This window comes from Herpailurus yagouaroundi, unplaced genomic scaffold, assembly GCF_014898765.1.
Source record: "Herpailurus yagouaroundi ecotype Mexico unplaced genomic scaffold, PumYag 190, whole genome shotgun sequence".
NCBI lineage: Eukaryota > Metazoa > Chordata > Mammalia > Carnivora > Felidae > Herpailurus > Herpailurus yagouaroundi.
Genome location: NW_024412421.1, coordinates 32,767,922 through 32,784,560, shown reverse-complemented (window position 1 = coordinate 32,784,560; position 16,639 = coordinate 32,767,922). Strand labels below are relative to the sequence as shown.

The 16,639-nt window shown below is 44.5% G+C and overlaps 1 protein-coding gene across 3 annotated transcripts in view; it reads right to left on the bottom strand.

Moving 5' to 3' along the window:
• CDH13 (cadherin 13) overlaps positions 1-16,639 on the bottom strand; it is a 1,040,036-nt gene that overhangs the window by 643,744 nt on the left and 379,653 nt on the right. For all 3 annotated transcript variants that reach the window (XM_040443439.1, XM_040443438.1, XM_040443437.1), the window contains exon 3: positions 15,781-15,989. In XM_040443439.1, the coding sequence (XP_040299373.1) occupies positions 15,781-15,989 (209 nt within the window). The remainder of the gene's footprint in view (positions 1-15,780; positions 15,990-16,639) is intronic.

Here is a 16,639-nt window from a genome sequence, read left to right as displayed (position 1 = left end):
GAACAGCACTATTCACAATAGCCAAAAGGTCCAAACAGCCCAAATGGCCATTAGTGGATGAATGGATAAATTGTGGATGATCCACACAAAGTAATATTACTCAGCCATAAAAAAAAAAAAAAAAAAAAAGAAAGAAACACTGCCATAGACACAACGTGGATGAACCTTGAAGACATTACGCTAAGTGGAAGAAGCCAGTGATCATGTTGTATGGTGCCATTTATATGAAGTATCCAGAACAGGTAAATTTTCAGAAACAAAATGCAGATTGGTGGTTTCCAGGGAATGGGGGCAGGGTGGGTAGGTGTGGGGATCAAGTACTTCATGAGTAAGAGATTTTATTTGTGGGGGGTAGAGATAAAATATTTTGGAACTCAATAGAGGTGGCAGTTGCACATCATGAATGTATTAAATGTCACTAATGTGTTCACTTGAAATGGTAACTTCATATTAAATGTATTTCCCTTCAATAAAACAAACATTTTAAAAATGAAAAAATAAGTTGCCAAATGCTTCAGTGAATCCACGTGGGCTTAGGACTAAGAAAACGTTTAAGGAAATTCACTGCTCAGTTTCTATGATCTTCCAAAGAGAACACTTGCCCCAAAATGTTAAGGGTAGGAGCCCCATTTTGGAACACTGACTTGTGGGCTTGGGTGGAAGCAGAGGTGTTGAGTGAAGGCTATGTGTTCAAGAAGATTGGTGCTAGGAAAGGTGCAACAGCTCGGGGGAAATCTGTCCAAGGTGGGGAGATCTGAGCATGTCTGAAGATGGGGAGGATTCAGAGAGGAGCAAACACCTGACGGGATAACAGGGAGAGGGGAGCACGTGATGAAAACAGAAGTACAAAGGAGTGGGTTCAGGAGCACAAGTGAAGGGATGTGTCATGAAGAGGGAGAATTGGTCTTCCTTTGGGAGGGGAGAGAAAGCCTGGAGGTGGGTAGAGTGGAGGATGGAATTGGGAAAGCCCAAGCTGGAGGGTAGAAACTTTATATAAAGCAGAGGGAAATGCAAGGCCAGCTGTAGATATTGTAGGCAATGGGGTAGAGCTTATTGCTTAAGACCAATAGGGAAGTCTTGGAGTGGTGCTCAAGGTGATGAGCAATCAATTAAAGGTGAGTAATTGCACAGTCGCAATAAAGGCAGAAACCTGCTGAGAGGGAGTTGCTGAGGCTCCGTAAGAGTGAATGCCTCATCAACCAAGTCCTTTCCACATCACCCCTATCCTGTCTTACAGAAATCTGCTTGCCTATAAATGAGGCTTCACATATGTACCTATGGTTATTGGCTTACTAATTTCAGCCCATCTTACAGGTACCTGAGTTCATTTTGAACCTCTAGTCTATCATCCAGTTAGGATCCCAGATCTGTGAAAGTTACAAACTGAAAACATGTCTTAATTTTTCATTTCCATCACTGGGGATGAACTCTATCAGCTAGGGACATTGACTACATGCATAGAAACCATTCTATTGGCTGACACAGATTATCTTTTAGAACTTTTGGATGCAACTATTCAACCAATCTGAATTTACTTTACTAATATTTGGTAATAATATTCAGTTCATATTTCTCTATCTTGACAAAAAAAGCAGAAGATGTTTTGTTAAAATATATTTTTGAGTAGTCTGAGCACCAAGCATGGCTCTGAAATATGCTAGTTGTAGGACTAGAATAGGTAAGTCACAGTTGTTTTCCAAGTCTTACTTTATTCATCTGTAAAATGAAGATAACAGTGCCTATTTCATAGAGTTTCGGTAAAGATTAAAATGGCTCAACAGAAGAAATGGGCTAAGAGTGGTGCCTGTCACTGAGTTAGAGCTAAGTAATGCTGGCCCTGATCAGCGTTATTAACATCAGTATCCATTCCATTTCTGGCATTTGTTTCCTCATTCAGTAAGAGGGCACTCAGTGTCAGGAATTATGGTAAGTACTAGATTTGTAGCAACGAGCAAGTCTGTTACAGCTCCTGTCCTTATGGAGCATATAATTTTATTTTACCTAATAAACCAACACCAAAATCGTAAGACTTACATCGAATTTGAAGAAAAACATAGGGGGAATTATTATCATTATCATCATTTTCATTGATTTCTCTTTCATTCAATTTCTGGGTCTTCTTTCTTAACTTTTTTTTTTTTTTTTTTTTTTTGCCTCTTTAGAGAAAATACTGTCCAAAGGCCTGAGTAAAAGAGGAAATCATAAGAAAACAAGGCAAAAAGACTGAGGGTCATGCTTTTAGGGCTTAGGCTTTGCTAACAAGATCCAAACTGAATAAGAATCTTGGAATAAAAAAGCAGTCAAGCCTCAGTTATCTGTGTTAAGTGAGGTTTGTGAGGATGGACAGCGAAAGGAAGAAAACAATGCATCCTGATTTGCCGTTTTAAATCTCACAGCACGGGCTTGACACAAAATAGCGGCACATGTCACAGGCATCTGGTGCGAGTAATGGGCAGGGGCAGCCTTCAGAAAAAGTCTGGTTTGAGGCGCCTTGGGGGCTCAGTCGGTTGAGCGTCTGACTTCAGCTCAGGTCATGATCTCACAGTTTGTGGGTTTTAGCCCTGAGTTGGGCTCTGTGCTGACAGCTCAGAGCCTGGAGCCTGCTTCCGATTCTGTGACTCCCTCTCTCTCTGCCCCTCCCCCACTTGTGCTCTGTCTCTCCCTGTCTCTCAAAAATAAATAAAAATGTTAAAAAAAAAATAAAAAAAAAAAAGAAAAGAAAAAGTCTGGTTAGGTTATTCGGACCATTCCTTGGTTCTCTTGGAGAACCACCATTGCTCATAGCTTTGTAAATTCAAAGGAGAGGAGTTGTAAAAAATTGCTGTCAACAGAAGCCCAATTTTCCCAACATATTGAGGGGTTGGTTGACAATGCATGCCTTTTGTCAAAAGGACTTGCTGCAAAAAGATGGGAAATTGAAGGAACTATCTGACTTCCACAAAGAGCTGGGAGGCAGGAGAAACTATGTAGACATCAGGGGACAGAAAAAGTCCCTCCTGGATCTCAGGTCCAATTTTCTCCTACTGGTGGAAGACATGTTAAACAGAAGGGAAGATCTGTCCATTGCCCCTTCTGAATCCTAAGGAGGGAAACCAGTGGGGCCACTGTGGTCAGGGCGGTAAGGTCAGTCCAACGGAAGGCTATCTCTCATTCATGGAGGATATTTTTGAACTTGCTTAGAGGATGGTCTCCAATTTTTTAAGCCCCACTGGCCTTGGAAAGCCCTGGAATACTTGTATTACTCCATCCCCTCGGGAAGATCTTGCTCCTTTTCAAGTCCTCCCCCACCATCTGTGTTCACCAGTCTGAACATTAGGACTTGCCAAGAGCACTAAGATGCCATCTTTGGGGCACCTGGGTGGCTCGGTTGGTTAAGCGTCCGACTTCGGCTCAGGTCATGATCTCACGAGATCTCGCGTGATCTCGCGTGAGTTCGAGCCCCGCGTCGGGCTCTGGGCTGACCGCTCGGAGCCTGGAGCCTGTTTCAGATTCTGTGTCCCCCTCTCTCTCTGCCCCTCCCCTGTTCATGCTCTGTCTCTCTGTGTCTCAAAAATAAATAAACGTTAAAAAAAATTAAAAAAAAAAAAAAGATGCCATCTTTGTCAGAATTTGAGTTTTCTCTACCAGCGCATGAGTCCACTGATAACTCAAATTCTGAGATTGTGTACAGGGGATTAATTAACGTCCTTTTTTTTTTTTTTTTTTTTTTTTTTTTTAAAATTTTTTTTTTTTTTTTTTTCATGATAGAGGAAGAAGAGCAGGTGTCAACAAAAATGTTACTTTTTGTAAAAAATAAAAAAATATCATACTTTGATGGTGACATAGACATAATATTTGCTTCATGATTGCTGTTACTACCTCTTGCCTTTGTAAGAAAGATAGATTCAACAAATAAAAATATCAGGCCCTGCTGTGGACCTGAGTAGGATATAGGTACTTTTGCTATTGTTGTTGTTGTTATCATTACTATTTTAATGTAGCACCCCTAGTGGGTTTCTGGGGCTTTCTATTTCTGCTAACAGGAGGGAGAAAAAAGGACAAACCAATGAGATTAAACTGTGGGCACAGGTAGAAAATGCTTCCTCCTTTTGTCTATGTGACCCTTTGACACCAGAGTTGGCTTTGCCTGAACAAACAGTTGAGTTGAGGGTCAAATAGTATCAACTGTGTGGCCCCCAGGCCACCCAGGGAGTTGCCACCCAGGCATTTATCCCAGGTCAACCCTGGCCACAGAGACCAACAGCCCACAGGTGTCTACTCATCATGGGTGGATGAGAAGAGAAGGTTGGCCATAAGACTCCTCTTTGAAATCTTTTTTCCCAAATGCTCAGGATTCTGCCTTAAAAGTTTGGGTGAAGACCCTGTCGTCTGACTGACCCATGTGCTGTGTGGAGAAGGGCTGAATGAATAGCACATCCTCTCCCTGTTTCTTGGCTACCTAATTTTTTAGTATTGCAACCAAAGGACCAAATGCAAACCATCTAGGTATGGTCTGTTTCAAAGGCTATGATCTCTCATACAATCTATGGTCTGTATCAAAGGCTGTGATCTCTCATCACTGGAGTTTGTTTGTTTCAATCAGAAATGAAAACCAAACTCTTACAGAGTGGCCCAGGAGGCATTTACATTTAGAAATTTTGTGTCGTTTCCATTAGGTTCTGTTTCCAAAGGTTCTATTTCTGAGGAATGTTTTTTAAAAAGCATCATGATAACACATGGCTTGTCCATCTACCTAAAATTTCCTCAGGATCCTCACTCTGTTTTGTGTTTAAAAAAAAATTCTAAGCACTTTGGATTTTCCTATACCATTTCCTCCCTGATAAGAGCAACCACGCTAACTGATGAAATCTTGGTGACCAAGCGTCTCCACCATCCAGGTAAGAGCGGTGTTTAAAAAGAGGCAATCACCCCAACATTTACACACAGAATACACTTGTATTTGATGTATGGTAATAATAAAAGATTAGAGGTTAGAAGCATATCGGAGAACCTAGAAAAACGTGCCTTCTAGCATATTATCTTACTCTATCCAACATCCTAGGTGAAAATTTATCTCTGATGAAGCTATATTGCTTTTACTTGAAAAGGCCCAAGCAGCTGTTGGAAAACAGGCAGTAGATAAAACACTGGACCCAAGGAATTACTGTAGATTTGAATACTGATGGTGATACTTGACCGCCTCTTTGACCTGAGCCCTACCCTCCTGCTTCTGGGAATCTCCAGTTCCTGACTCATAAAACACATGTAACTCCATCTGCTTCAAGCCACTGTTGTGAGGACCAAATTTACAGAATGCGTAAAAAAAAAAAAAGTTTAAATACTTAAAAAAACATAAACAGAAGGCATCTCCCCTCAACTCCAGGACAATGAAGATGAACAGCATAAAGTCTGAAATAACAGGAACTGGTGGCCAACGAGACATTTACATTTGGGGAAACTTTGTGCTGTTTCCATAAACTTCTTCCTACAGAGATTCTATGCATGAGGAAAGTTTTTAAAAAAGTGTCATGACAACGCAGGACTTGTCCACCTACCTAAAATTTCTTCAGGAGTTTTGCTCGGCTCTGCATTCCTGTTTTAAAAAAGTTCTAACCGCTTTTTAATTTTTCTATGTCATTTCATAGTCTTTACAGGAGAATGGAAAAAAGCACCAGTCTCATCGTAAATGTCAGTATCACCAAAATAGCAGTGACTGCAGAAAATCCGAAGGCCCAAGCCCAGCTCCCAGTTCTGCCACTCGGTGCAAATGATGTTTGCTAAATTACTCAACCTCTCTGCACCTGGGCTCCTTTCACATCTGCAAGGTAGGAACCAGATTACCACTGGCCCATGCTGGCCATGAGGGTCAGAGAAACAGACGTATGTATGCGTGAGAACATCTAAGACAATGCCCTCAGGGTGGTAGGCACTCAGCAAATGCCTCTTTCAAAATCCATATATGTTTCTGGAAAACTCCAGGGCAGACCTATTCCATTGGAAGCCATTTGCCACCTGTAGGTATTAATCACTTCAAAATCTAGCTAATCTGTGTTAAGAGGTGCTATAAGCAGAAAGCATACACTGAATTACAAAGGTAATATATATTTTAAAAATTTCATTCATTCAGAGACAGAAAATCTATATTTATGAAATTTAACCCCATATGTATACATTGATTGTGTGTATATGATTGTGTTACTCTAAGGAAACTTAAGATCACATATGTGGCTCGCATTATTTTTCTGTTGGACCACACTGATGAATGACACAAAATCCTGTTTTCACAAGCCAAAAAGAAGCTGCTTTTAATGATGGAGACTTACTGCAGGATTGGTTATTTTTCTCCAAGCATTTCGATTAAAATTAATCTTCAGTATACAGTTCTCTTAGTTCTGATCCACAAAGCAATCTGTTATATACTTAAATTAATGAATCAAAGGATGTCTTTTTATCTGTATTTGAATAGTATCCAGGAGCGAAGAATCATAAACAGAACAATTTAGGCATGTGTCACAATGTAACAGCCTAATACCTTACTCTAGGCCCAATTCTTGGACCTGAATCATAATTTTTGAGCTATGTATTTCCCCAAATTTTGGAGGCAGTTAAATGGACATGAATTCTCCTAATAGTAACTGGGGAGCCTTTTGCCATACAGGGATACTTCACAGAGTTTTGAAGTTATCACACGTGTTAAATCAGAGCGTATCCACGGCTTTAACTCCCCACTTTACGGCCACTGTAAATGCACAGATTGGTTCTCTGCTGCGATGGTTGTAAAACATATTTCATGTGAGTGAGATCGATGTCACTGACCAGCTTGGCAGACTCCAAACCACTCCCAGTCAATGTGATAAGATCTTGAAACAAGGCAATTACCATAAGCTGGTGGCTCTCATACTCTGGGATGCTTTAAACAAATGAAGTCAAGTCCCTTCTGTGCCGCGTGACAGGAGCCTTGGAGGCTAGATGCTACAAGGGCCCAGAGAAACAGGATTCAAATGGTTCACTCAGATTTTGTAAAAACTGGAGTTTATCTCAGTAACACACGTGCAAAAATATTTTTGTCTAGAATGTGTGAGATCAGGAAAGATGGGGAAGAAATATACAGAAGTAATAGCAACTCACTGCGTACTTCACCTAAGAGTAAACAATTTGTGATTGAGACCCTCCGTTAGCCCAGGGCTAGGCATGATATTTTTTTAAAAAGAACTGGGGGCATCTGGGTGGCTCAGTCACTTGTCTGACTTCAGCCCAGGTCATGATGTCACTGTTCGTGAGGCCAAGCCCCACATTGGGCTCTCTGGTATCAGTGCAGAGCCTGGTTTGGATCCTCTGTCTGCCTCTTTCTGCCCCTCCCCTGCTCATGCTCTTTCCCTCTCTCTCTAAAAAATAAACATTAAAAAAATTTAAAAACTATGTGATTAGAGATCCATTTTGGGGATGTCTGGGTGGCTCAGTCAGTTAAGTGCCTGACTTCAGCTTGGGTCATGATTTCACAGTTTGTGAGGTCAAGCCCTGCCTTGGGCTCTGTGCTGACAGCTCAAAACCTGGAACCCGCTTCAGATTCTGTGTCTCTCTCTCTGCCCCTTCCCCGCTCACACTCTCTCTCTCCCTCTCTCTCTCTCTCTCAAAAAATGAATAAAACATCTTTAAAAATTAAAAAAAAAAAAAAATATATATATATATATATATATGTGATTAGAGCTCCAATTTGCAGGGCGCCTGGGTGGCTCAGCCTATTTTATGTGTCCAACTTCAGCTCAGGTCATGATCTCACAGTTTGTGAGTTTGAGCCTTGCATCCAGCTCTCTGCTGTCAGTGCAGAACCTGCTTCAGATCCTCTGTCCCCCTCTCTCTGCCCCTCCCCTACTCACTCTCACTCTCTCTCTCAAAAAATAAACACAAAAAGAGGCGCCTGGGTGGCTCAGTCGGTTAAGCTTCCAACTTTGGCTCAGTCTTGATCTCTTGGCTCATGAGTTTGAGCCCTGTATCAGGTTCTGTGCTGACAGCTCAGAGCCTGGAGCCTGCTTTGGCTTGTGCGTCTCTCTCTCTGCCCCTCCCCCACTTGTTCTCACTCTCTCTCTCTCCCTCCCTCCCTCTCAAAAATAAAATAAAAACAGTAAAAAATAACTAAATAAACATGATAAAAAACCTCCATTTTGGATCATTTCAGGTCCCCCTTAAGATCATCCACAGCTCAGCTAAAGGTCACAGAGCACAAGCACAGGCAGTGACAGTAGGTATCCAGCCCCTGCTTGGGAGAGCCCAGACCACAGTTTCCTGGAGGCACTTGACACATGGAGGACTACGATCTGTAGGCAATGGATTTGCGTTGTAAACCCCAGCAGGGTCAAGACAGAATTAGCAGCAATATTCTGAGCAGTTGATTTCTTATTTTTATTTAAAACTTTAAAAACAAAAACAACAGTTTCTCTCAAGCTATCCCTTCCACTGATTGCTCCTTTCATTTCATTTTTTTTGGAACTATTTCCATCCTGACTCTTGAAACCGGGTTAGGAGCCGAACTTACGTCTTTTAACATAAGTGTTTACAATGGTGATGATCCATCAAGATAAACAAGCCTTAAATTTAGCTTTTTCTGTTTCTGTCATCACTTCCTCTATTCATTTTATTTTGGGGAGGGATTTTTTAAGTGACAAAAAAGGGGGGGGGAAATAATTTTTTTTTTGCATTTAATTAAGCAACTTGATTCAAAGACCGGCTTCCCTTTACCGAACACCGTGTACTGACATCTAGTTAAGAAGGGTAAATTGTTCATCGTTACCTTTTTTTTCTTTAATTAGTTTCTAAACGTGATTTCTACACCCAACATGGGACTTGAACCTGCAATCCCGAGATCAAGAGTGGTATGCTCTACCAACCGAGCCAGCTCGGCTCCCCTGTTCATAATTAGCATTTACGTGTTGCCAAGACTGTTGGTGCTTATTAAGTGGACCCACAGAAATCAAGAACCCTCTGCTGGAAGACTGGTCAGGGCTTCACACACAGTGGACACCTGAGGACTGAGAACGGTGACTGTTTAGGTTCACAGGTCATCCTGAGTCCCTCCAGGTTGTAGACCAAATACAATGGTCATAATGGGAAGGGAGGGAGGCCTGTGTTGTCGTGATTTGCCAGGCTCACTCCCCGAGCATTTACTATAATCTGACTCTGATGACACAGAGTGATGAGGAATCGTTGACATTTGCATGGCACTTACTTTGTGCTGGGCGCTGTTCTAAATGCTTTGCATGTATTTGCTCACTTAATCCTCACGACATCTCTATGAGGTTGATCCTATTAGGAACCCATCTCACGGCTGAGCGAACCAGAGCCGAGGCAGGGAGTGTGGCACTGGGAACCACATCAAGACATCGCGGAAGCCAGGCCCCTGAGTTCAGGAGTTCAGAACGGAGATGGGAACCAGCAGAAATAAACCAGGCAGTTAAAATTTAGTGCTAAGACCGGGGCGGGGGGGGGGGGGGGGGAAGGGAGGGGGAACTGAGCCAGGCAGGGTTCTATGAGGAGCATGGAGGAAAAAAACACTTAATGAGCCAGAGGGGGGTGGTCAGAGTGGTGGCCCTAAAGAAGGGAAATCTTGGCCGGTCCATAAGTATTGAAGGAGCTAGCCATGTGAATTGGTCCTGGCCATGGGGCAACTGGGGCCATAGCAAAGCGGGGAATAATCCAGAGGGAGGAGCAGCCAACATGAGTGGAAGGGAGAACTTGGCCAGTTCAAGAAACCACAGTGGTTTGGTATTAGAGCGAAGAGCTCAGAGTTCCATGTGGGGAGTGGTGTGAAAGGGGTCATGTGTTCTACTCATGCATTTATTCAAAAGATATATACTGAATACTAACTATCTGTCCAGCACTGTGTTGGGTGCTGGGGACAGAGCCATGGACACATCAGAAGAGAAGGAAGGAAGAAAGGAATGGAGGGAAGAAGGAAATAGGAAGGAAAGAGACTATATTCCTGCCTTTAGAGAGCTTACAGTCTTAACAGGGAGCCAGACTTTAAACACCTGAACAAAGAAATGCATACTTTACAAGCTAAGAAGAAGACCATGAAGGAGCAAAACCACTGTTAGCAATGGAGACCCTCCTTTGGAACAGGGGGCAGGGAGAGCTCTGAAAGGTCAAACATTCCAGCAGGTCAAGCCACTTAAAGATGACAGGAACCAGACCTGAGGGAAGGCTGTGGAGACCAACCAGGCTAGACTGTGAAGGGCCTTTGCAGATATCTATGAAGACTACAGAATATCGTCCCAGTGGCCAAGTGGCTGATGAGCAAGCAAGGTCCCATTAAGCGAGGAGTAAAGTGATCAGATTTGCACTTAAGTCATGGCCCCAGTGTGAGAGCAGAGCAGCGGATCCAAGCCCGCAGCCCGTGGGCCCCCACAACTCTCCCTCCTGCTGCATCGCGCACTTTTGTTTGTGAGCACCCAGCCATCCAGGTCACAGGCACCTAAATTCTACAGCTGCTTAGAGTGTGAATGCCCGCATTTCAAGAAGCAGCGACTAGACACAGTCTCGTTAGCTCTCAAGCTGGAATTCAGAATTAATTTCTACAAGCTCCCTGCTGTTCCTACTTCCCAGCCTGACTTCATCCAGTTCTGTAATTGATGTCAGTGTTCCTTGCTATCATCCAGTCATCAAAGCTACGATTTCTTAAGTCACAAAAAATAAATTAAAATACGGCTTTTTTTTTTTCAACGTTTATTTATTTTTGGGACAGAGAGAGACAGAGCATGAACGGGGGAAGGGCAGAGAGAGAGGGAGACACAGAATCGGAAACAGGCTCCAGGCTCCGAGCCATCAGCCCAGAGCCTGACGCAGGGCTTGAACTCACAGACCGCGAGATCGTGACCTGGCTGAAGTCGGGCGCTTAACCGACTGCGCCACCCAGGCGCCCCTTGATCTGTTTTCTTAACTGCTCTGTTCCATCCCTCGTTATTTTTTTAAAGTTTGTTTATTGATTGATTTATTGTGTGTGTATGAGAGAGAGAGAGAGAGAGAGAGAGAGAGAGAGAGAATCCCAAGCAGGCTCCATGCCGTCAGTGCAGAGCCTGACGCGGGGCTCGAACTCCCGGACCGCGAGATCGTGACCTAGTTGAAGTCAGACGCTTAACCGACTGCGCCACCCAGGCGCCCCTATGGCTTTTTTTTTTTAAATGCCAGATGTGAAAATGAGGTTGATGAGTCCCATTGCCACGGCAGGTGAAGACATCTTTACCCAAGACGCATAAGGGATGAACCAGGGCTTTCCCACAGAAACCTTTGGAGCCCTTCTAGCCAAGGTAAAAATAAGAAAATCAAGCCAAGCACTCTGCTGTCTTCCCATTCTCCACTGTCAGGCAGTGAGGGGCAGCAGATTCGGTGCGGGGCAAGCCACGATCTGGCAGACATGCTTTCGTGAGTGGAGATTACTGTTACCTTCCCCAGGCTAGAAACCGTTCTCGCAGGCATGGTTATCCTCGCCCCTTCCTTTGGAATCCCGCCACCCCTGTCAACACACAAGGGACTAATATGTTCTTCTTCCCTCTCAGGTCTAAGCTGATCTTACAGGTACGAGCCCAGGCAGATAGGAGCTTCTGGGAAGCCTGCTGAAATTGCAGAGACAGCTTGGGAGTTGATAATTAAAGCTATTAACACCTGGACTTCATACGGTTAGGCTACAGGCTTTCCGGGTGAAACAGTATCACAGGTAGTGTGTAAAAATATGAGAGGCGCATGGGGTTGTTAAAGATCTGAGCTCCAGGACTGCAGCTGAGCTGGGCTTCACTGGGCTTACATTCATTTTAGAGAGTCCTGCCTTCTAAAACAGAATGCTGTGAAATCAGCCACTTTGATATGGCATCTGTTTTGGACACCCTGGGTCCCCCACTGCCCTCTCTGAGCACACCTTCTTTTTCTTTCTTTGGCTTCACTTTCTCCTCCTGCCCGTAAACCCAGCTTTCTATCTCCTGGCCTCAGGGAGGTCATTTAACCCCCAGTACCTATCCTTTCTCTGGAGGTTCCAATATGATGACATCATTGGGATAGGTCCCCTGGTGCTCTGTGCTGTGCCCAACAGAATGATTCTGTAATGCAGGCTCTACTCTTACCCCTGTCTCAAAATAAGGATATTGATGGTTAGAGAGTTGGATGGCATGCCCAGGGTCACACAATCACAGGTGGTGGTGCAGAAATTTGAACCTACTTAAGTTCAACACCAAAGCCAAAGCCCTACCAGTATACTGTTCTTGCCCAAAATGTTTACCCTGAGACCTAGTCCCATATTCCCTATTGTCTCCTGGACATCTCTATCACCATGTGCCTAGGAGTACTCAACACACCAAAGCCTGACTGAACCAAGTCCTTTCCCAACCACCCCTTTTCTGACTGGTCGAATTCATTTCCATCCTCTGGGCCTCCAAAGCTTTGAGTTACCCAAACACTAAATCCTGGCTCTTTCCTCCATCAAAACACACTTTCCATTTGTTGGTTTCTTCCTACTATACTGTATTTCCATGACTCATGCCCTCCTCTGTTGAAGAATGGGCAGGAAAGAGAATGGATGTTTGGATGGAGAGGCCAGATCACAATCTCATTTCTGGCAGCTTCAAGCTAGGGGATCTTGGCCAACTTCTCACATCCGTAGAAGGGGTAAAGTCAGCAGCCCCACAGGGAGGGTATGACAATTAAAAACAGTGGAGACTAAAGCACACACTGAGATGCACATACCTAAGATGCAAACATTCTTTGTGTCTCAGTTTCCCCCATCTGTAAAACGAGGACTCTAGCACATGCCCCCCTAGGTGGCGGGGAGATTTAACGAATCACCATTTGTGGTTCATGAGAGTGGCACCTGGCACACAGTGGGGCCATGTACAAGCAAGCTGTCTTCCAGCTTCCTCTGCCCTCTCTGTTTTCTAAAGGCACAAGGAGGCAGTCAGCACTGTTACCGGCTCGGTTCTTTTTCAACATACTCATTCATATTCCCTTCCCACCCACGAGCTGAGCTGACTTGGGTCCCATTGCTTCCCTTCTCTAGAAGCTGGATGCTTGGCAGCATGTTGTAGGGCTTCAAAGATACTAAATAGACATCTCTAAGGATGGCGCTCTCCTTGGAGGAATTCTCTAGCTAGCTATTTTGTTTTCCTATCCTTTTTCTTTTTTAATTGTTTTGGGCTTTTTATTACAGACGCATCTGTGGTGTTTCACAGGCCCATTTTCGAACTTTGTAAAATTACTGGAGGCAGGAGATGAATGCCCGTTCTGCTGGAGTCTGGCAAACTGAACAGCACGGCAACCTCCACCATGCTTTATAAGAAGCAGGCAATCACAGTCAGGTTTTGTTGACAATGAGCACAGGCAGTGGCAAATGAGAAATGGCTCTGAAGGGGCTTGGCCTCCAGGAGGAGGGTCTCTCTGGGACTCAAGAGACCAGTTCTGTAAGGCTGAGTCTCTTCACATTGAACCCCAGGCCTCCCCAGCCTGTCAAGGTGGAATCTGTCCCAAGAAGTGCCTAGAATGCTTGCTGCTCCCCTTGAAACTAGTATGACATTGTCTTTTCTGGATGCAGAGATGAGCCACTAACCATGATGAACAATGTCCGTCTGAAGACATCCCATCCCACATGCAAACCCCCTTACGTGAATCCCTGTGCCGTTTACTTGTTCCTAAGAAGCACTTTGTGCTGTATATCCCGCAATTTTGTTACTTTAGATATGTGCCAAGTCATTTATATCATGAGTTAGTGAGATGCTGTGAAAATGACCATGGCTAAGGGAGAGACAAGCCTGCTTTCGTAGTGCCAGTGGGTTCCCACACTGGATGTATTCATCAATATCCTATTTTCTTTGAAAATATCAGTGGCACACTGTGGATTAATTTCTAGCTTGCTATCTACCCTTAACGCACAGACTCACAGATATGAAGGGGAATTATGGACTTTGTCCGGTCCAGGGATGGCAAATATATTCCATCCCTAGAAACATCTCTAAATGATCAACGGATAGTAGCTTCCAGAAGCACTGCATTGGGGAAGATCCTGAGGTCAAGCCAGGGATAATTAGCAATGTCTGCCAGGAGGATGGTGACAGAATGGGCCAAAGCACATGCCACTTATTTGCCACCCCAGACTGTTTTACCCCTCCAGTCTGCAGATAAAGAAGTTTTATGATTCTTTCAAGATCACACAGACAGCATTGGCAGGAAAGCAACACTCACATTGCCAGTTACGTGGTCTCCGCTCCCCAGTCGTAGAATCGGTGTTCACTCCACCCGCCGCCCTCCACCGCGGAAGAGAATTAGCAGATTCAGCAAAGTTATGGGGAATGTGACAGATGGGGAAAGGCAGAGAAAATCAAGACTTGGAAACACTGGGTTAACACCAGACTGTCAAGCAGGAGAAAACTCTGGCCACACCATGCTGGGGACACAGCATGTGCCTTGTCTTGCTGTGTGCCTTGTCTTTCTACCAAGAAACCACAGAGTCTTTAAGCACTTGAGGAAAGTGGAGTAGTTGAGTCCATTTGTAGTGAAAAGTCTCAGGAAGCCTAAGGGCAGTTTGTAGCACTCTTTTTTAAATTTTTTAATGTTTATTTGTTTATTTTGGGAGAGTGGAGGGGAGGAGCAAAGAGAGAGGGGGAGCGAGAATCCCAAGCAGGCTCCTCGCTGTCAGCACAAAGCCCTGTGTGGGGCTGGATCCCACAAATTGTGAGACCATGACCTGAGCAGCAATCAAGAGTCAGATGCTCAACCGACTGAACCACCCAGGTGCCCCCAGTTTGTAGCACTCTTAAAGTGTGGAAGCATGCATGCAGGTGTAGGGATCTGCACCCATGTGTGTCTGGAGTGGGCACCAGGGCATGGCAAAGGAGCAGTGCCAAAATGAATGGCTGCCTTGCTATACAACCCTAGTGGGCCACTGTGATCTTGCCTGCACAACCACCATTCCCCACCCTCAGATAACAGGATGCTAATTTACTTTGAGTAACTACCTATCTTTCGCTCTGGGCTCACAGGTCTTAGGTGGGGCTGACTCCACCTGGCTTCAAGATAAGATGTGTGACTCTGGGGCCCCTGGGCGGGCTCAGTCGGTTAAGGGTCCAACTTCAGCTCAGGTCATGATCTCACAGTCTGTGAGTTCGAGCCCCGCATGGGGCTCTGTGTTGTCAGTTCAGAGCCTGGAGCCTTCTTCGGATTCTGTGTCTCCCTGTCTCTCTCTGCCCCTCCCCCACTCATGCTCTGTCTCTCAAAATATGAATAAACATTAAAAAAAAAAAGGATAAGATGTGTGACTCAGACTTAGCTAACTAGAGCATCACTACCCAATGGACACAGTGATTGGTTCAAGGGTGGACATGCGTTCCAATGAGAACCAGCGAGATTTGATTTCAAGAATTTGTTGGCTTTATCAGGAACAGGTGCTCTCTCAGGTGACTTTAGGCTGGGAAAATGAGTAGAGCTCAGTAGAGCTGCTGAGACCTCTACACTGGAAGACATAGAGGGATGCGACTATCTACAGCAAAGCCAGCAGAAGGAAAATAGAACCACAAAAGGGGGGAAGGATCAAGCTGATGTCCTATTCGGGCATAGGTACATAACCTTGCCTGAAGGCAGAGTCATCCCCGAAATATCTGTCACATTAGCCAGTAAATTCTCACATATCCCCTCCCATAATTTTTTGAGTTGTCATTGCAAATGACAGAAACGTCTTGGCCAGTAATAAACCAAAGAACTATCTTCCACAATAAGACATAAAGACCCCAGTGTTCCTCTGTGGACCCCATTTGTCCCAAACAGCTATGTTACCTGCAAGGAGCCCTGGATGTCTTTCCCTCCGACAATCACGAGTTCTGCCATGTCTTCTGCATGGGGAGTCCGGGCGTGGACGAACAGAGTCTTGCCCACTGCACTTATGTTTTTCAGAGCAACCAAGCTGCCGTCATGGTTCACCTTGAAGTATGGGCTTGAGACCTCATAGTGTAGCTTGTTATTTCCCTTGCAGTCTTTGAAGGTCACTGGGGAAACAAAACAAAACAAAAAAAAAGACGAACAAAAACAGAAAGAATATGAGTAGGTCGGGCAGCTTAGTCCGGAGATATCTCTGACCATTAAATGTGGATTACTGCTCCCCACCCAGATGTACAAATGCTCCCCCTTATCCCACGGCACTCCCTTGTAGCCCTCTGGCTCTGATTGTGCCGGAGGACTTTATTCTTTCTAGATCCATCCTTGATGACCTTTCATGTTGCAGGCAGGTGCTAAGGACTGAGGACGCAGAGATGCACAGGATCTTTCAAGATACTAGTGGCTCTGGGTTCTAGAGAGTGGTTTGGAGAAAAGAAGGTAGGCCAAGAAAACCAGTTAGTCTAGTGTTGTACCAATGGTGCCTGGCCCAGATTAATTCAGTGGCAGGATAGATGTGAACAAAATTCCTATAGTTGAGTGGCTAAGTCATGTATGGGAAGGATCAGGAAAAGTAGCTGTTCTTACAGGCAAGCACACAATTGTACTCCTTGTTTGCTTTCCTCACCCCACTTTTGTTTTCTTAGCTCTCTGCTGAGCAGCCTAGTTTGTTTAGCAAACCTTTCACTGAAGCATAACACAGATACAGAAAAGCACTTAAATTAGAATGTACAACTTGATGTATTTCCATAACATGGGTGTG